Here is a 21,567-nt window from a genome sequence, read left to right as displayed (position 1 = left end):
CAGCATGTTTGAGAAATGACAGCCCACACTACTGCTGAGTACACCATTCCAACATAATACCTTGCATAAACCAGGTTTTCCATAAATATTTAAATGCTTGATAGACAAGATATACTTGGTGCAGGTATCATTCCAGGAGTCATTCTTTAGATTATTAAGGAATATTTATTTTCTGTATTTGAATGCCATCTACCCAAGCTGGTCCACAGACCAGCACTCATCAGAGAAATTAGAAATTTTGTTATTGGTCCATTATATATAAATATAAAGCTGAAGGTATATGTCTAAAAACTTTTAATAATTTGAATTGCCTCAAAATTCAAGCTTGGGATAGGAGATATGTATTTTGCATACCTTCTTTATTTCATTTCTCTAATAATTTCATTTTTAATATATTTACAAAAGTATTGTTCCAGGGCAGATTAGAGAGGGGGGAAAAAAATGATCCTTCACCAACTGAATTTGAGAAGCACTGTTTTTAGAGAGCCCTGATGCATTCATTTTTAAGGAGTGAATGCCTATAATAAATGCAACTGTAACATGTAATATATTAATGGGGAATGATTCCTTAAAGAATTTATTTAAAAAATATTTTTGATGTGTTATATATCTACAGCACACCAGGCACCATGCTAAGTGCTTCCATACGTGCTAGGTCATCTGTACAAAACCTTCTAGGGCTGCAGCATAATTATATTATGATTATAATAAGGATTATCATTTCTGGTGCAGAGAACTCTACGATGCACTTCTCAAAGACCCCTGACTGGCAAACAGGAAGAACATGAATGCCTTGTTACCCAGCTCCTGAAACACCTTCATGAGTGTATAAGCCAGATCTAAGAGATGTGCACACCCCTTTGCCCTTTATCATAACAACTGGGAAATGCTGGTGTAGAGCTGAAAGGAGTCGTGGCAGAGTCCCAGGCTGGCTCTCTGAGCATACCCCCTTCCCTCACAGAAGAATCTTTAATGACATAGATCTTTTCCCTCACAGGTCGCTATCCCCATGAGGTTCAATGGTAAATCTGGAGTTGAAGTCCGGGTGCCAAATGACCTAGAAGACTTGAAAGGATACACATCTCTTTCTTTGTTTCTCCAAAGACCTGACTCAAGAGAATATGGGAGGACGGAGAATATGTTTGTGATGTACCTCGGAAATAAAGATGTAAGTATTCCTTCAACATTTCTCTTGTTTTTAGAACAATATGGCCTGAGGATTTTTTTTTTAATATTGGTTATATATTTGCTGCATGACCACCAAATTTAGTGGCCCAAAGCAACAGTAAAAATTTATTATTTCACACTTTCTATGGTATGATGTTCAAGAATGGCTTAGCCAGATGGCTTCATTCAGGGGCTCTCATGAGGTGTCTCGCAAGGTGTGGGCTGGGGCAGCAGTCATCTAAAGGCTTGACGGGGGCTGGAGATTAGCTTTCAGTTTGGCTCCCTCACATGCCTTGTGAGTTAGCTCTGGCTGTTGGTAGGAGGGATTTTTCATGCCACATAGTCCTCTCCATAGGGCTGTTAAGTGTCCACACGACACAGCAGAAGGCTTCCCCTGGAATGTTGCTGGGTGACCATGCCACCATCACCAACCCACCATCATCTTTGTGGGTTGAATTGTGGCCCAAAAGAATATGGTTTTTGAGACACATGTCTCAAACGTGTCATTGCCATGTGCACAGCAGGAAGAAATCCCACTGGTATGTCAACAGACTCCACCCTCTCTGATGGCATCACAAGGGGCAGATTGTTATCTGTTGGCCTTATCTGATGGAGATAAAATGTTTAAAACATGAGAAATAAGACTAATTACAGTTTATAGATAGATGCATTTTGGTAAAAATAGTGCAACATGCCCAGTGGGCTCAGCACATGACATATGTGTGTATACACGTGAGCACATGCACACTAGGGGTTAAAGTTCGCACCCCTCCCTAAACAACCAGGGCAATAATATCAAGGCTTCATGGAAACCAGCAGTGGTTCTTCCTCACAAAATCGTGACCCTGCCCTCCCCCTCAGAATGCCCAGATGCAGACCCTTCCCCAAGTGGGCAGGGGTTGGATCATCTGTAGATGAGGGTTGAAGTGGAATGAAGCCTTTGCTGCCTCATTAATAAGGCATGTAGTTGCCCTACTCTTTCTCATTCTCAATTATTCAAACCACTACTGTTACAGGCATTGTGAACACTTCCTTTTTTTTTTTTCCTGAGAGAGAGAGAGAGTGAGCAGGGGAGTGGGGAAGAGGGAGAGGGAGAGAAAATCTTAAGCAGGCTCCACTCCCAGTGCAGAGCGTAACACAGGGCCTGCATCTCACGACCCTGAGGTCATGACCTGAGTCAAAACCAAGAGTTCAATGCTCAACCGACTGAGCCTGACCTAGGCACCAGTTCATTCGACCAGTTGATTGTAGCCTTTAATTCCCCTCTTAAAATACATTTCTTCAACTTAAGTGTCAGAGGAAAAGGTAATTGCTAGCTGCATTAAGATATAATGGGTAAGAAAAAGAAAATGTCTGAAACGTGGTTCTGGAAAATTCTGGCCAATTAGGAAGTAATTGGCTATCATTTGTGTATGTGGGTGTTAAAGATTCCTAAAATTGACACTATTATTAATCACTCTCTAATGCTTTAAAGTGTTGGTTCTTTATTTGTCGCTTTCTTGGGACATGACTTTCTGCTGTGTATTTTGACAAAATGCACATTACTTTATTCCTTCAACAAATTTATACCATCTCCCTGCAGGGCACCCCATCCTGTATTTATGATAAACAGAAACTTATTTCTTGAATGTCAATTTCATGTTATGTATATTTTACCACAACTTTAAAACTCCATGTGTACCTTCAGGTGCTAGTATTCTAACAGAGAAGAAAGATACATACGTAATTGACCTCACGTGGTAACAGATGGTTCTAGGTGTTTTAACAGAAGCATGCACAAAGTGTTAAGAGATCATTATGTGGTACAGGGAGAACAAAAATGGCTTATTTCTGGACTAAAATCTAATGGAGACCTGAGTCTATATTTGGTTCATCTTAATGGCAAGTGCTTGGCAAATATTTGCAGATTGAGCGAAAGGGGGAGTGAATCTGAGTGCAATCATCTGGGAGCAAAGACAGTGCAGACATTATTAATTAAGTGTTTTGTCTGTATTATTCTGTACAAAGAGGTACCTCATTCATTCTGTCTGGCCAAGGCATACTGTGGAAAACCCTTTAGTTATTTGAAATGCGCTCTCTTGGGATGAGAAATTGAGAGGAACCGTGTGTTTGCGAAGTGTTCTGAGGTGGCCTTGATGTCCCCAGGCCTCCAAGGACTACATCGGCATGGCAGTTATAGACGGCAAGCTCTCCTGTGTCTACAACCTGGGGGAGCAGGAGTCGGAACTCCAGGTGGACCAGAGCGTGACCAAGAGCGAAACTCAGGAGGCGGTTATGGACCGGGTGAAATTTCAGAGGTACGACTCCCATGGCCTACTGCTGTTTATTAATCTGACCCATACTCACGGAACTCCCAGTGTATGTACTGCTGAACCCCGTTTTCAGTATCTTGACTTTGACTTCTTCCGTGTTTCTATAACTTTTACATATAATTTTAACTTATTTTTAAACAGAATTTATCAGTTTGCAAGTCTAAATTACACCAAAAAAGCCACATCCATTAAACCCGGAACATCCCAATTCCATGAAATGGGTGGTGGAAGCAGCCACACGCTCCTCAATCTGGATCCTGAAAATGTTGTATTTTATGTTGGAGGTTACCCACCTGACTTCAGAGTAAGTGTAAATGTTTTTTCACTGAGCAAAAATATTTACATTGCACTTTGGCATAAGGACCTCAGGTCTCTATTTCAATTATCCATTATATATAAAATGGATTTCACTATATATTCTTAAAGCATATCTAGTGGTAAAAGCTAACCGTTTTTGAGTACTTCCTGTGTGCTCTGATCTAGACTTAAGTCTATGAATTTAAATAGGCATCATTACCGTTCCATTTCGTGGATGAAGAAACTGAAACAGAGTAGTTTAATAACTTGTCCAATGTCAGACAGCTGGTAAATAACAAAACCAGGGCCTCTGGCTTCAGGGTCCCCATTCTTTTTTTTTTTTTAAGATTTTATTTATTTAACAGAGAGAAAGCACAAGTAGGCAGAGAGGCAAGCAGAGAGAGAGAGAAAGGAGGAAGCAGGCTCCCAGCTGAGCAGAGAGCCCAATGCAGGGCTTGATCCCAGAACCCCGAGATCATGACCTGAGCTGAAGACAGAGGCTTAACCCACTGAGCCACCCAGGTGCTCCCCAGGGTCCCCATTCTTAACCCTGTGTTACAATGGCAGTTAAAAGTGATGGGTTCATACTATTTCTTGCCCAACCTGATCATTGTCCTTAGTTGAATTCGATTTTTTGTTTCTTTTTTTTTTTTCAGCTTCCTGCTAGACTGAGGTTCCCTCCATACAAAGGTTGTATTGAGTTAGATGACCTCAATGAAAATGTTCTGAGCTTGTACAACTTCAAACAAACTTTCAATCTCAACACAACGGAAGTAGAGCCTTGTAGAAGGTAAAACAAACAAACAAACAACAACAACAAAACAACCAGGAACTAGCGTCTCTGTAACTATGATTTTTGGTAACTTGCAGTTATATTACGTGCAATAAAGGAATGAGCCAATGAGATTGCTTTTGATGTCACGGATAGCTTTGGGCCAGTAGTTCTTAAATTATAACTGCATGCAATACTACTAGCCCACCCCTAAAATTTCCTCATTTGCATAAAATATTAGATTGATAGAGTTTTCCCAATTTTTGATTTTTTTTAAAAAAACCAATCCTTCTTAAATTTTTGGTGCCTCCTACCACAAAATATTCAATATTAGATGGCACCTGATTCAGGCACAAATTACATATTTACTGTAAGTTTCAGAAAAAAAAATTAGTCCACATAGTACACCATGACTTTCTAGGTACGCTGACACCTGAAACTATTTGGAAATTGCTATCTTAAGCTCCTGACCTTCCCTATAGTTAAAAGGATTTGGGCAAACTGCGACTCCAAATAAAATTATATTTCAAGTTAATAATTTTTTACATCTCACAGTCTTCAGCTGCTAGGCCACATCTTCCTAAGAAGATATTTTCAAAGGGGATTTCTAACTGTTATGTTTTTCGAGCTAGGTTTGATTACCATAGAGCCTAAGCGCATACCCAGGAGAAACAGTTGGCTATTTTCCTGTTCTAAAGATGTTTCTTCTTGAACAAAATCATGACAGCTACATTGCATGGGTTTTGCTCGGTTTTCAGAGAGCACACTTGAGTGGTGGGCCTTTGCTGCTGTGTTGTAATGTATGGTCATTGATGTTGACAGGAGAAAGGAAGAGTCAGACAGAAATTACTTTGAAGGTACAGGCTATGCTCGAGTTCCAACTCAACCAAACGCTCCCATCCCAACCTTTGGACAGGTGATTCAGACCACCATGGATAGAGGACTGCTGTTCTTTGCAGAAAACAAGGTATTCTATAACAAACATCCAAATAACCAAGTATGTCCACTCAATTAAGCAAGTTTGGGATAACTGGGTTATTATAAGTAACTAACTAGATCTGAAAAAGCGTGCAAATGTTAGCTGCATCTTTTCTCCTGGCCTAATTCTGCTTTCTTTGGCCACGGGAGTGTGTGCTTTAATGAGGCAAGTAATTGGGAATTTGAGAACATGCTACCAAACATGCCATAGTCACTTGTATTCTTCGAAAACCACGGTCCGCCTGATAATCTACTTAGTCTGCCTGAAATCACATGACAACCTTCCAGGGTGTTTGAGAGACTGACTTTCTGCTGTTTGCATCTTGGTCCAACTCTTGCCAGGCTCTGTGGAATTATGTCTTTTCAGCCTGACCCTCGGCTTTCCAAGACCTGGAAGCTTTTCTGTTTTTTTGTTTGTCTGTTTGTTTTTAAAGATTTTATTTATTTATTTGAGAAAGAGAGAGTGAGAGAGAGCTTGAGAGGAGAGAAGGTCAGAGGGAGAAGCAGACTCCCAATGGAACTGGGAGCCCGATGCGGGACTCGATCCCAGAACTCAAGGATCGTGACCTGGGCCAAAGGCAATCACTTAATCAACTGAGCCACCCAGGTGCCCAGCGCTTCTGTTTTAAGCCACTGAAGTTTCTGGAGGCCATTCTTGGGTCTAGTTTGGGAAATCCAAAGTGTATAAGTGACGAACAGCGCCATCTGCTCAGAGATGGGTCTGAAGTGACTGGTCCTAGCAGTAGGGCCTTCTGTGGTTGCTCTCCAGGGAGCATTTCTGGAGAAATGTGCATCAGCCCATGGGATCTCTGTGAACATGGGATTGATAAGGAGCTTGGGATTTGACCAGCCCCTTCTGCCTGCAGGGTGGGGACACAGACCTGATCCAACTCTCCTCTCTGAGGCTGGTCTTGACCCTCTGGGAGATTCTAAGGCTGAACCAGTTCTGAGGGTTTGGGAAGGTCCTGACCTGCCAATAGAATTCAAGGAGCTGAGAAGTCACACAGCATCTTCAGGGCCAGATGGTTGTTTCCTAAAACGGTCTTCTTTGTACTACCTTTTGAAGTTCTCAGAGACCAAGAGCCAGAAGTACCACTCATATTAGAAGAAAATTTATGGCGCCTTTAGTAACCAAATAAGGGAAAAATGATTGTGAGCAATGCTGTTGAGCAGAGTGGCTCATTACTCAACTGACGTGACTCAGCAGTTGTCGAGTGTGATGAATGCTAACTGGTTCCCAAAAACAAGATGTGGGGTCCAGATAAGAACTGATGTTAGTTTTGTTTTTTTTTTTAAGATTTTTTAAAAAATTTATTTGACAGATAAAGATAGACAGAGAGGCAGGCAGAGAAAGAGAGAGGAGGAAGCAGGCTCCCCGCTGAGCAGAGAGCCTGATGTGAAGCTCCATCCCAGGACCCTGGGATCATGATTGGAGCCGAAGGCAGAGGCTTTAACCCACTGAGCCACCCAGGTGCCCCATGGACTGATGTTACTTTTATGTAAGGACTCTGTCCGAAGACATCAAAGAGAACCCTTGTTATCCAGGGACTGTGGAAGAATAAACATTTAAGCCCTACATCACAAACTCCTCAGCATATCTTTCTAAGGAAAGGGCTGCTTCAATATGTGCTTTACGCAGGAATAAGGATGCAGGAGCTGCCTTCAGGAACCTTCTATTCTAGGGGCACCTGGGTGGCTCAGTGGGTTAAAGCCTCTGCCTTCAGCTCAGGTCATGGTCCCAGGGTCCTGGGATCAAGCCCCACATAGGGCTCTCTGCTCGGTGGGGAGCCTGCTTCCTCCAATCTCTCTCTCTGCCTACTTGTGACTTCTGTCTGTCAAATAAATAAATAAATAAAAATTTAAAAAAAAAAAAGAACCTTCTATTCTAGAGGGGAAAGAAATACTTAACAAAGCTGTACTCATTAATTGATTAATTCAGTCATCACAATGGCCATGAGCGGTATAGAGGAAAAGTCTGAGGTGAATGAAGATGTATAAAAGACAAAAGGATGGGTACTCTGAGACCTGGAGGGAAGAGAAGACAGCATTTGGAGGGGAAAGGCAGACAGGTGATCCCTCTGGGGAGAGGGACATAAAGAAGGCCTGGAGGTGGGAAGGGCAGGGAGTGCTCAGGGACAAAATGGTGGCCCATGTGGCTGGAGCAAAGAGAGGCAGAAGAAACTGAAGGAGAGATTGGGGCTTCACAACATGTGCTGGGGAGTCGGAGCTTCCCCCAAGAGCAAAGGAGGGTAATATAATGTGCTCACGCTGGCATTTCCCAAGGAGCGCTCTGGCTGTAGAGTGACAAGTGGGTTCACGAAGGGACAGAGTGGACGTGGGGAGGATGGGACATTATTGCTGGGTAGTCTGGCTAGTCAAGTATGACTGACCCTGGGTGGCATGAAACGGAGAGACAGTTAAGAAATGGGGGGAACTGACAAGATTTGACAGGAAGGGAGGGGGGAATGTTAAAGAGTGACGCCTAGTAGGCTCGTGGCTGGCTTAGCAGGGTTCTTACTGGTTAGAGAGAGAAAGGAAGAGAGAGCAGTGGGAAGGATGGAGAGAAAGGCTTGACTGCCGAGAGGCATGTAGACCAAAAGCTCTGCTTGTGGGATTCAAATTTGAGGGATCCAGGAGTCACGTGCAGTAACAATAAGGTTACCCGATGTGTGGACCTGGCCAGGAGAAGACAAGTCTAGGCTAGAGAGAAGCATCTGGGCTTCGTGGGCCCACACCTGGGTTGGGCCTGCAAAAGTGACTATGACTTTGAGGCAAAGAGAGGGTGGCAGGGGAGAAGAGCTCCTCTGTGGACCCTCGAGGAACCCCTCACATTCAGATGGAAGGAGGGGGGCTGGAGGGAGATGAGGCAGCAAATGAGGTTGAGACCGCGAGCCGCCAGCGAACAGAGGGTGGCCAAGAGTGGGGGTTTCACTAAGACCATACCGCTCTCCAATATGTGGCGGCCATCTTTTCAAATGGTATTAATGACCTGTGTCATTTTCCCTTCCCATTTGTGCTTGCTGGTTAGGGATCACATGAAACAAAATCGTGATCATAGTTGCATGTATTACACCTTTCCCGTGTGCCGCTACTGGGCACAATGTGGAACACGACTTAGAACCTGTCATGCCCATCCTGGCAGCTGGATATTACAGCACTGTTGTTCCTGTTAACTGAGGAGGGGGCTGCGGCTGAGAGTAACTGGAGTTCCAGCCCTCTAGGTCTTCTTCTGTGGAATCTTCTGGTAAATGTACATTGTCTCTGTGCCCTAGGATCGCTTCATATCTCTAGATATAGAAGATGGCAAGCTCCTGGTGCGATACAAACTGAATTCAGAGCCACCGAAAGAAAAAGAAGTTACACAGGTTGTCAACAATGGAAAAGACCATTCGGTACATCTTTTCATTCTTTTCACGTGAATTATTAAATGTCCTCAGTCCTTTAAAATTAAGTCAGCACCCAGAACATTTTTCTATTACCAGACTAACTTATTAAAAGAGGAGGGACACCTCCTTTCAAAATCTGAGTACCTGGGCATGAAATATGTATATGGGATCTAGAAGACATGATTAATTTCAAATGAAACATTTCTATTAAAATATTTCAATGTTATATTTTTATCCATAAATGCTGCTACTCAAAGTCTTCCTACCACGTGTATAATCAATCTGAAGGAAATAAAAACGTAATACCCCTGACCCATGTTGAATAGGATTCCTTAATTCCCCATTGCTTACTGACTCATCTCTCTTTCATTTTAGATACAGATCATAATTGGAAAAACCCAAAAACTTATGAGGATAAATGTGGATTTGGTTGGAAGCCTAATTCACGGTGACATATTTGATTTCAGCACATATTATCTGGGAGGAATTCCAATTTCAATCAGGGAAAGGTAAGATGATGTTTCTTTAAAAAAAAAAAACAAAGATGCAGTTTACCTCTCTGAGTGGTTATGGTTATGATTGCTACCAGTTAGTTTGCCGTTTTAAAGTCTAGCAAGAAACAAATACAAAAAGTTTAACTTTTCAATATTCACAATGTTAACCAACAGAGTCAAACAGATTATAAACACTGGATTACGGGACTGGCCACTGAAAGAAGGAGAGTGAAGGAGCCATGGGTCACCCCTAAGTGTAATTCTCAGGGAGAGAGAAACCATAGGGGTTATGGTTGGTGTTGACAATGCTGCCATTAAGAACAGAGGCTGTGGCCCTGGGGTCCCTAACGGTAGCATAGGAGAGTGCGGCAGTTCCATGGCCTGAAAAGCAGCACTAGGCACTGAAAGTTGGGGTTGCTGCCTTCAGGAAGTGTCTCTAAAATGTAAGGCGTGTCTGTATGACCTGCCCCTTATGTGTTATCAACAGAACAGATGCATAACTGCTTCCTGGATAATGAATACACGAATGAATTAAGTTAATTGGAAAGGAAGTAAAGCTTAATCTGAATGAGAAAAAAACAACACTACTTCGAGAATGCACTTTAAAATAACTTTTACATGTAAATTTGTTTGTATCCTCCAAAAAGGGTTTGTTTGGTTTTTTTTTAAGATTTTATTTGTTTATTTGACAGACAGAGATCACAAGTAGGCAGAGAGGCAGGCAGAGAGAGATGGGGAGGCAGGCTTCCTGCTGAGCAGACAGCCCAATGCGGGGCTTGATCCCAGGACTCTGGGATCATGCCCTGAGCTGAAGGCAGAGGCTTTAACCCACTGAGCCCACCCAGGCACCCCTCCAAAAAGGCTTTTAAACAGCTTATGTTAATGTGTGGGAAGAAGATTTTCTGGAAGGGTTAGTACAGACTCGTGACTGAGTGAAGAGCCTTTTCACCTTATTTGATTGTGATCATTCATATATGAGATCTGAGGCTAGTTAACCCTTCTTCTAATTTATAAATCAGTTGGAAGGAGTACTAGATGTGATTTACAAGGTGTTGTACAAAGGTAGTTTGTCTTCAAGAATCCTTATATATTTGGGCATCTGTCCATCTATAGTAAAGACAAACTAATATTGTTTTAAAGTTCTTGAGATTGCCCTCAGAGACAAAAATGCAGGTGAGAAAGCTCGGCGCTTGAATTTGGGCATGAAGTCCTGAGATATTTTTGAACTAGGAAGGACCTTGCATGGAACATAACCTCTGAATTTGATAGATAAAGAAATTGAGAACCAAAGAGGTGGTATCCATGTTTAATATCATCGATCTCATACCAGTTCAACCATGAATTGCTATGATAAATGAGCAATAATCTTGATTTTATTCAATTGGGTGTGATGTGACTTGAGGAAATCAGCACTCCTGTGCCCACCTGAGATTCCTGTTTATTTACTCATGACACAGATACTCATAGTGTTGAGTGACATCAGGCAGCGTGGCAGGTGTGGGGAAGGCAACAGTGAGCAGGCCAGAACCTCGAGCATAGCAGGAGGGGGACCAAAGAGTGTGGTGGGTGCCACGGGAGGGAAGCTCAGGGCCCAATGGGGCCCCGGGAAGGACTTTAATCCAGCGGGGGCATGGGGAAGGTGGCCTCTGGCTTGGCCCTGAAAGGCAGGAACAATCAACATATGGGAAGCACCAAGAGCTGGAGACCTTCCAAGGAACTTCAGGACACCGGGGAGGCCACCCAGGGCTGGTGTAGAAAGCAGGGGCCAGAACACAGAGGATCTTGATAATCACAGTAAGGTGACTCTCGGTGGACACCAGCGGAGAAAGGACGTTATCAAATTCAACTGGTGCAGCACAGAGATTCAATTCAAGAGGGAAAAGGCAGAGGCAAGTAGAGTGGTTGGAAGATGAGCACAGAGGCAGGAGATGAAGGCAGCCACCGGGAAACGGCAGTGCAGGTTACAAAGGGAGCAGATTCTCAATCTGTTTAGGACAGCGGCTAGGTAGTATTGAGAGATTGCTTGCATTTGGGGAGGAAAATAGAAAGTGCTTAAGGGTAACACCCAGGTTTTGCTCCAGCACTTGGGCAAGTGGACAGTACCCGCAGGCTGAGACCGGCTGAGTTCCTGGAGCCCGAGAGATTGCAGGTGGAGATGCGGGAGAGAGGTGGGATGAAGGGCTTGGTCCTCTGCAGAGAAGTTCAGGCTGGAGAAAGGGTGACTACAGCTCAGGTACAGGTACTTGTCAAGGTTCTGGGGCAGGAGGGCTCACGCAGACTGCTGAGGAATTCCCGGAGGCAACAAGGAAGCCCCTGGCTGGTGGTTTGCATTTGCACAGTGTTAGCACAAGACCCCCGGATAGACATGCGGGTGCCCGCCAGCCAGGGCTTCCTAGAAAAGGGTAGTCAGTAAGAACCAAAAGAAGTCGTCCTAGTTTTGACTCAGCTGCCAAAGAGCTATGTGACCTTGAGTTAAGTCAGCACTCAGGCTTGCTTTCTCTTTCCCTTATCATCCCTATCCATTTAAGAAATAGGTACATAGGTCTAGTTATGCATATGCAAATAGATGTCCATACAGAATTTTCCTAGTCATCTAGAAGTCCTAGAGTCTTCCAAACAAGGGATTACTCCTTTTTCTGGACAAGCTTGTACCTTGATTTTTTTTTATTAAAATCATAACATGGAAAATGTAGGAGGTAGCAGCCAGTCAAAAGATTTCACTGGCCTTTTACTCCCTTGCAAATAAAATGCTAAGCAGTATTGGCTGTTTCTGGCCCTGCTGCAGCCCTCTGGCGACATCTTTGATGAAACTCCCTCTGACATGGGTCAGCAGGGGGCGGGTGGGCAGAGAGGAGTCCTACTGATGATCAGTCATAACCAAGGTCTGAGGAGCAAGTGAGCAGTTCTTCCAAAGGAGGCAGGTGTTCTGACCCCAGCCTGAGGAGAAGGCCCTCGCAGACAGTAGCCCTTAAGCCTACTCGGGAGCAAAGCCAGCCAGCATGATCTCGAAAGCACCGAGAGATGTTGTGGACGCTCTGTTTTCTCCTCTTCCACTATCGTGTGTCTTCTAGGAATGGGGGCCCAGATCTGGGAATGACTTTTTCAGGATTCCAATCAGAAATCAGAATCTATTAATCCTATCTGCTTCCCATGAGATGAGAGAATCATCCCAATAACTCCAGAGGCTCTCAAACCAGTGGGGAATCTTTCCAGAGGAGCTACAACATTGTATCAGTGTAATAATAAACCATTAAAATGAAAATAATTCAAAAAGTAAAAATCAGCCACGGATCTGTTGCACATTTGCTCAGTTCAGGATTACCTTCTGCTCCTATGGCTCTGAAATCTGCCCACTGCAGGCGTGGACCATGGAGGCCTTCGTGAATGTCCTGGCCCCCAGTGTGCATCCACCCGCCAGCGTGCTAACCCTCCGATACAGCAGCCTGCACCCCTACACAACCACATCCCTCTAGCAAATGTATTCAGCCCTTGCCTCCTGGAGCAAATGTGGAAGTCTAGGCCCTCCAATGAGCCAAAGTAACCAAAACACCCCAGAAGAGTAGAAATAGATCTCCGTCTTAACATCCCTGCTGGAGATAACTGTTCCCCCATGGGAAAGACTCATAACGCTTCCAAGCACCATGGGGACACAGACTGTGTAAGTATGAAGTGCAGGGATTTGAGTCGCCCTCGTTGGTAGGACACGCTGACCACTCAGATCCCAGAGCTGCCATTTCCTTGCCACATGAGCTTAGACAAGTTGCTAAGGTTGCTAAGTCTCCCCACACCTCCCCATGCAACCTCGGGGACATGGTCAGAGTAGCTCCCCATCTCTCAGGGTCCTGTGATGATTCAAAGCGAGTCAAGGAGTTAGGGCAGTGCCAGCATGTGGTAAGAGCTCGGTGAATGTTGGAGAGGAAAATACCTCCCTGGAAAGGTCATGGTGAGGCTAGAATAACAGTGCCTTATACAGAATAGGGCTCCATAAGGATCTTCCAGCTGCCTTTCCTCCCCGCTCTGCTTCTCTTCTACCTTTGACCCAGACTATACGGAAAGAAGGACCTCAGGGGATGGCGAGGGGTCCGAACCCCATGGAAACCCAAGAGAGAATGGATGTTAAAATATGTGTAAATAGATGAGCTCCAGCAGTTAATAGGAATTTTCCTTCTTTTCTGAGGCATAAAGCCATCTTCATAAAATAATTACGCTCAAGCTGCCATGCCCGTGAGGATTCATTTCTTCCTTTTCCTTCTAATGAAATTTAATTTAATGCACATTACCTGTAGCTCAACTATTTATAATGATTTGAATAAAAATGAATGCAGATACTTTTCCATTTAGAAAGGTAAGCCACCTTGGGGATTTATAAGAAAAGCAGCTTTGTGTTTTCTTCCGTACATCATTTGTTTAAGAAACACAAATATTTGCCTGGACTCCAGTCAGTTCATCTGTGTTAATGTTTTATGTGAAGTCAGCTCCAGACAGATCCAAGTCAAATCAAAGGGGAAATGTCAAAAAAAAAAAAAAAAAAAAAAAGGTGGGGGGCAGAATGCCAAGGTAGTCACAAAGGCAGAGTTGCTGTAGAAAGAAATTATTCTCTCTCTGAGGACTCTCCTCATAAGGAGGGAGTTCCTACCCCGCCACCCCACATGGGGTCCTCACTCTGTCCCAGGCACCATCTTAACTCCCGTCTAAATTCACGACAACCCCATGAGACAGATGAACACATTCCCGTTGTAGGAAGGAGGAAACAGTCACAGGTTACGTCACCAGAATGGGGCTTGAACCCAGGCAGTGGGTGCAGAGCCCTGAGCTCTCGGAAACAGCCCTTGAGCAGTCACAGTCACACGCAGTGCCAAGAATTCCTGTGTATTAACTTGTTTAATCCTCACAATGCTTTCCATTGTTCCAACGTGGCATGGATGAAATACCAAGACACATTTTTTCATCACTGACTAGAACCAAAATGCAACCGTTTGTTTCTACGGAGTTAACAGTAACTAACTTAAAAGTGGACAGAAAAAAAGCAAAGTCTTTTCTAGGGCATTCTTGGCTCTAATAAATAAGGTGCTTATTAATATGTATTTATCTAATGTTTGTGGTCTGTTCATTTGTTGATACACTTCCTAGTCACCCGTATCACCACGAACTCTGGAAGGAGAGCAGGGAGCAATTCTAGACATCTACCTTTTCTGTCTCTGTACTTTTTGAAGACACTGGCCATTCTTCCGTCAACACTATTACCTTCATTTTTAAAGCTGAGAATGCGGGATCGTGGAGAAAGGAAGTCAATTTTCTCAGCTTCACGAAATAAATAGTGTTATAGAAATCCTGTGAGAACAGGTACCCACAAAACACATACTCGTTTGTGGGTGAGAAGGACCAGATGGTGAGGAGAGTTTCAGCTCCAGTTCTCAGACAAGCCTGGTCTGGTACATCTCTTTCTTTTTTGTACCCCAAATCAGGTTTAACATTTCTACACCTGCTTTCCGAGGCTGCATGAAAAATCTGAAGAAAACCACTGGTGTTGTTAGGTTGAATGACACTGTGGGAGTCACCAAAAAATGCTCAGAAGACTGGAAGGTAAGAATTCAAAACCTTGCAAGGCAGCGCGGCTCCCCAGACAGCCCATCTTGTACTCATTTACAGCCCTGTATTCATTTACAGACCAACTTTTGAGTTTTTGTGGTAGCACACAGTATTATGGTGAACTGATTCATGTCTACATCCCCCATGTTTGCAAGACATAGAAGAACCCCTCCGGTCTGCATATTACCTTTGTAGGAAGGAAGAAATATCAACTTGACACACAAAACTCATGCAGAAAAGCAAACTGTGTTTCTTTCTAAGGCAACGGAAACCACATTAGATAGGTCAGGTGAAGTGATACAGGATAAGATCCTGAATGTCAGCCATCAAACCATTCCATGCCAGTAATTTATTCCACATTTGCATTTCAGCTCGTGCGATCTGCCTCATTCTCCAGGGGTGGACAGTTGAGGTTCACCAATTTGGACCTTCCTTTGCCCAACGAATTCCAGGCCTCCTTTGGGTTTCAGACCTTTCAACCCAGTGGCATGTTGTTTAATCTCCAGGCACAGGTATTAAATATTGTATGAATACTGAATAAGATTTAAACCTGAATCAAGTTTGATGTCAAAAACAATAGAGAGATTTTGAAGGTAAACTAGTTGGGCATTTCATCCATCATCACACGGTAAATGACATTGCCTGTTTCAACCATGGAGGTTACTTCTCATCGTGGGGCAAGTCCTAAAAGAAATAAGGCCAAGAAAGTACATTAGAGTTTACAGACTTGAATTTGTATGTATTCATGGACTCGTTTTCATTCTTCCTGGGTTTATTTCATGAGTTAAGGTGAATTATAACTGTTAAAAGTAATAATGGAGCCTGAAGTTTTTGATAGAAGAAAAAATCCAAATGCCCCCCTACTATTCCTTTTTTTTTTTTTTAAAGATTTTATTTTATTTATTTGACAGAGAGAGATCACAAGCAGGCAGAGAGGCAGGCAGAGAGAGAGGAGGAAGCAGGCTCCCCGCTGAGCAGAGAGCCCGATGTGGGCCTCGATCCCAGGACCCTGAGATCATGACCTGAGCCGAAGGCAGCGGCTTAACCCACTGAGCCACCCAGGCGCCCCCTACTATTCCTTTTTGATTCCACAGAAGATAGCTCTTCAGATTCCTTTCTTGCAGCAGTAGCTGGTTGGACAATATTTATGTCTGGGAAATGAGAGAAGATAGGGTCCTTGGCTTTTTGTTCATGTACTACACAGTGACAAGATGGTACCCTCTGCAGCTTCATAAGATTTTCCTTGCGCCGTTATGTAGGTATAAGTGTCAACTAATGTTTAGAAATCCCCTTGTGGAATGAAGCAGATTTTAGCATAGAAGTAGAATATTGACGTTCTTGGCTTTATTTCTTTAGGATTGTCTGCACAACAAACATTAGTATTTGTCAGAAGGAAGAATGGTAGCAGATTCTGTGGTGATGTCATATTAAAAGTCCTCATCTCTCTTGATATATATTTGCTCATCAGCCTTTAGAGATGTTTTTAATTAATTATTTTTATTAACATATAATGTATTATTTGCCCCAGGGGTACAGGTCTGTGAATTGTCAGGCTTACACACTTCCCAGCACTCACCATAGCACATACCCTCCCCAGTGTCCATAACCCAACCACCCTCTCCCTCCCCCCTCCCCCACCAGCAACCCTCAGTTTATTTTGTGAGATAAGAATCTCTTATGGTTTGTCTCCCTCCCGATCCCAACTTGTTTCATTTTTTTCTGTCTCTACCCTCCAAGCCCCCCACTCTGCTAGAGATTTTTTTTTTTTTAACTACCCCCTGAGGAAGCACGTGCCAGCACTTTGACTGCAAGAGTGCCCTTCCTATCAAAGTAGGGTGTTTCAACCTAGCTCTTTTGATGTCTAGTGCTTGTTTCCCCTGCCAAGGGTAGGGACTCGGAGTACACAATATACAAAATGGTCAAAGGCTGGCAGAAGAGTTGACTTAGCAAAAGAGGGGATCACTCCTCGACAATGGAGGGATCCTAGAGATATCCCAGGAACACTGCCCGCAACTCCTAGTGGGTGAGCTAAGGCATGCATATAAACTGGCGTTTATCCAGTTCATAATGAAAATTACCAACTGAAAAAATAAAAATAAAACTGACAGTGGTGCCAACCACACACGGTAAAATTGTTCTATTTTTTTTTTAAGATTTCTTTATTTGGGGGGGGGGAGGGGCAGAAGGAGAAAAAGAGAGAGAGAATCCCCAAGAAGGCTCACTGCTGAGTGCAAAGCCCAGTGTGGGGTGTGATCCCAGGACCCTGAGATTGTGACATGAGCTGAAATCAAGAGTCGTATCTGTGATACTTAACCCACTGAGCCATTCAGCGACCCCCATAAAAATTGTTTTGGATTAAAAGCTCACTGAATGATGACATCTTGTTGAAAACTGGAAAAATTGTACTTGATAGAAAAAAAATCAACAAAATTAAAATGACAACTGCAAAAATGACACATATTTTTTTATTAAGAGTTGACAGAACCAAATCATCATGCCAAAATTTCAATCTGTAGAGTCTGACATTAGAAAATTGAACTTCCTAGAAATTATGACCAGAAAATTAAAAATTCATAATAACTAAAGAGAAGATATCATTGCTATAATCATATATTTTAAGAAAGGGATGAATCAAGCCTTCATCTCAAAATTGATTCAGAAAAGAATTGATCCTAATGAAAATAACTTCAGAAAAAAAAAGCAAAAACGAAACCAAAAAAACTGTTTTGTATCATTGATGGAGAAGTTAAATGGGAAAAAGAAAAAAACAAGGTGAGGGAGCCTGGGTGGCACAGTCAGTTGAGTGTTTGCCTTCAGCTCCGGTCATGATCCCAGGGTCCTAGGATCGAGCCCTGCATTGGACTCCCTGCTCAGTGGGGAGCCTGCTTCTCCCTCTTCCTCCATCTACTGCTCTGCCTCCTTGTGCTTTCTTTCTCTATCAAATAAATAAAACCTTTTAAAAAAAATTATTTTATGGACATAGGTCCATAAGAGGCTTTTGACAGATTCATCAGTGTTGAAATAATCTGCATAAGACTTTTATTTTCATAAACATAGAGTCAGAATATTCCAAAATAATCTTTAAACTGAAATAGTGAAGTCAAAACATCCTGACTGTCTTATCCATAGTGTTGACCATAACTTCAGTATTGATATCACCATAATCTTTCAGTGGAAATTAATGACATTGATGGGTATATTCTATGATGGTTTCAGACCGGGAACCTGCAGATCTCCCTGGAAGAAGGTCACATTGAACTCAACACCAGGGATAGCAACAGACCAATTTTTAAATCTCCGCAGACATACACGGATGGTTCACTGCATTACGTATCTGTGATAAGTGACCACTCTGGGTGAGTGCAACAGCACTTTTGCCAGATTCCTAAGACTTTTATTTAGTTTGATGGAATTTTCTAGCATCTTTTTTGTGAAGTATGTGTCTTGATGCTAACACTATACTACCACTATACTACCATGAGTAAGTCTTAGCCTTCTTCCTGGTTCTCTATCAATGTCCTTCTTTAAAAAGTGCTTGGATAAAAATCCATCAGCCAAAAGGGGGTTGGATCAGCGAACTGTGGTCTATTCAGATGGTGGGAATGAAACCGAGTAGTGAGCACAGAAGACCTCCAACTGTATGATGTGCATGAACGTGGCAGCATCCTGCTGAGTCAAAGAGGCTGCACATAGAAGAATTCATTTCCTGTGATTTCATTGATATAAAATTTTAAAACAGGCAAAGTTAATTTCTTTTATCAGAATTCAGGCTTCGAGGGTTATACCCTCTGACGGGGAAAAGGGAGCACATGGCTGGGTTCCTGAGTGCGGGTCGCTTCTGCTTCTTTGGCTGGGCGCTGGTGTCACTGCTGTAGTCACATGGCAAAAATTCCACTGAACACACAGGATATGTGCACTTTCTGTATGTATAGAATAATAAAAATGTAATTAAAAAAAGAAATACATGAAAAACAATTTCAGTGCTCTTTAAAAATAAACCTCATTGAACAAGTTATTTTAGGTTAAAGACATAGAGTCTGAGTTGAAGACCCTAAGTCGGCGTTGGGGTGAGAAACTTTCCCTCCCTGCCATTCTCACTCTTGTTTTGCCTTCTTCCTCTTCCAGACTCCGGCTTCTCATTGACGACCAGGCTCTGAAAAGCAACCAAAGGCTACAAGACTTGTCAGGTTCCCAGTATCCCCTGTATCTGGGCGGGAGTCACTTCGAGGGTTGTATCAGCAATGTTTTCATCCGGAGGTGAGTGCCCTTTACAGTGTGTGGCTGACGAGCGGGACCTGACGAGCAGGAGGGCATCTCCTTGCTCTAGTAGTGAAGTTGGGTTTCTCACCACGTGCTGCATGGGGCTCTCATGGCATCAACTTTCAAACACCTTCTTAGACAAGATACACACATTAGAAACAAACCACCTCCCATAAACTCCTGCCTGGGGCCCAGCCTCCTTTTGTAGGAGCAGCTTTGGCGCAGAACGTTAGAAAAGGTCTACTGAAAGTTACCTTTCAGAGTATGGCCCTGAAGATTTTCCATACTGAAATTTTACTCCATTTTAATCAAGGCCATGCAGTTTGCTTTCATCAGCGCTCCCCTGTTTTGGGGAGGCTGAGGACTTAACATGGGCCAGCACTGCTCGGAAACCAGATCACCACGTGTTGAACCTGACCGTGACTTTTCATAGAGAGAGGAGCCTGGTGCTTGCAGGCAAATGTTCAGCTGTTCTTGAAGGAAGGCCCAGGACTGATCAGGAACCTTGGCAACCTTTGGGGGCACTTGGGGGCTCCTACTGTCCATCAAGGCTCAGATATGAGACAAGCAGTTTTATCTGTGAGACTCCCTTGCTCAAATGAAGCAAGCTCAACCCGTCTGCAAACTCACCTCTAAGGTTTCCTGATGCTCACCATCATCCTAGGTCATTAGCGCCCACTTTTCTCCTCTGTGTATAGTTCATTTTCACATTTCTAAATGACACCTGTTTCAAAGAACACACTATCATCCTCTGGCTTTGCCCCAGCCCTAACCGTTCAAGCCAATGAAATTTCTTAAGCCTTCCCATGAGCAAGGCAAGGTGCTGGGAATTTTAGGGATTGCAGAAATGTTTCACAGCACATCAGCCTCCTCTCTGAGCCCGGGATCTCCTTTAGATATAATGTGCAGGTAGGAAGTGAAAGTTTGCCTAAAGCCCGACAGTAAGAATGTGTGGCTTTGAAGCAAGCTCTATCTGCCAGCATATCTTCCTTGAGATTTCAGAGTTGGACAGTGGTTTTCTTCTCCACCCTCATTCCAGGCAATCAGAGAGTCCTGCGGTCCTGGACTTGACCAGTAAAACTTTCAAGAGAGACGTGTCCCTGGGAGGCTGCAGTTTAAACCCACCGCCTTTCCTCCTGTTGCTTAGAGGTTCTACAAGGCTTAACAAATCCCACACTTTCAATATCAACCAGGTAAGGGTCTGTAACACTGGCTTTGCTTCTCCCCCTGCACCGAGGATTCTCAGAAGCAAATCCTGCCTCATGTGAGATGTTGGGGAAGGGGTGGGAGTGAAGTGAGGGGTATAAATCGCCTGATCCCTTGGTGGTCGGGGCCCCCAGGAAGTAGGATTGATGAGTCGACAATAGTTGGATTATATCAAAATATTTAAAAAAAAAAAAAAAAGGTTTCCTCTCTTTTACTTTGTACCTTGGTGAAAATTGGGCAATTTTTGCTGACAGAACAAATTGAATCTGAAGTTTCTCAAGTCCTACAGAGGATGTCTTGCTCTTTTGACACTTCTGTTGTGTCTCCAGTGGGTACAATATATGCAGGAGTCATGACCCTTCCCTGCCCACAGACAGCCCTCCACCCCGCCTCTCATGACATCTATGCACACCCCCAGGCCTTACCAAGACCAGTGTGGTTTGACCTTGACTGCCCATTAGAAACAGCTGGGGGGCTTTTAAAAGCCTAAGGCTCAGGTTCAGTCCCCACCCCCATCAGGTCAGATGCTGTTGACCCAGGGTGGGGGGCGGGAGTGGCAGGAGCTTGTAAAGCTTCCAGGTGATTCTAATGTACAGTGCTAAGAGAGTCAGGAAGGAGTACAATTTGTGATTTGAAGGAGCAGAAGCATTGTAATGAATTGGAAACAGGGTTAGGACTTAAAGAATTCCTTGCTGTGCCCGAGGTCAACAGTCTGACCTCCCCACGTCCGGAGGTTACAATTAAAACGATTAATGGGTAACGCTGAGTACCTCCTTTGTGCCAGCCATCGCGCTAAGCCCTTTAAGTGGCTTTTCTTACTAAATCTGCAAGTAACCTTGTGTGGGAAATAGTATTACTAAGCTTCTAAACTTCCGTATCACCATCCTAAAGTAATAGTAGCCAGGGAGTCTGTGACTAGCCACATGTTAACAGAAGAAAATGCTGCAGGGTAGAAAGGTAAGCAGTTGGCCCAGGTTCCCACAGATAGAAGGCGGGGTTGGAATTCAAAACCAGACAGCTCCCCTACCCCAGCCCATGCCCTCTTAATATGAACACGCTTCTCTTCAACACACTTTTCACCATGCCCTATCAGCCCCATGCCGCTC

General features: G+C 43.6%; 1 protein-coding gene across 3 annotated transcripts in view; it reads left to right on the top strand.

Annotated features, from left to right (window-relative positions):
* LAMA3 (laminin subunit alpha 3) overlaps window positions 1-21,567 on the top strand; it is a 263,197-nt gene that overhangs the window by 222,768 nt on the left and 18,862 nt on the right. For all 3 annotated transcript variants that reach the window (XM_044243267.1, XM_044243268.1, XM_044243269.1), the window contains 12 exons: window positions 998-1,168; window positions 3,313-3,464; window positions 3,621-3,783; window positions 4,433-4,566; window positions 5,371-5,515; window positions 8,799-8,918; window positions 9,288-9,421; window positions 14,872-14,989; window positions 15,367-15,507; window positions 18,212-18,351; window positions 19,121-19,252; window positions 20,295-20,448. In XM_044243267.1, the coding sequence (XP_044099202.1) occupies window positions 998-1,168; window positions 3,313-3,464; window positions 3,621-3,783; window positions 4,433-4,566; window positions 5,371-5,515; window positions 8,799-8,918; window positions 9,288-9,421; window positions 14,872-14,989; window positions 15,367-15,507; window positions 18,212-18,351; window positions 19,121-19,252; window positions 20,295-20,448 (1,704 nt within the window). The remainder of the gene's footprint in view (window positions 1-997; window positions 1,169-3,312; window positions 3,465-3,620; window positions 3,784-4,432; window positions 4,567-5,370; window positions 5,516-8,798; window positions 8,919-9,287; window positions 9,422-14,871; window positions 14,990-15,366; window positions 15,508-18,211; window positions 18,352-19,120; window positions 19,253-20,294; window positions 20,449-21,567) is intronic.

Source organism: Neovison vison, chromosome 3, assembly GCF_020171115.1.
Source record: "Neovison vison isolate M4711 chromosome 3, ASM_NN_V1, whole genome shotgun sequence".
NCBI classification, from domain to species: Eukaryota; Metazoa; Chordata; class Mammalia; order Carnivora; family Mustelidae; genus Neogale; species Neogale vison.
This window is presented reverse-complemented; position numbering and strand designations above follow the sequence as displayed.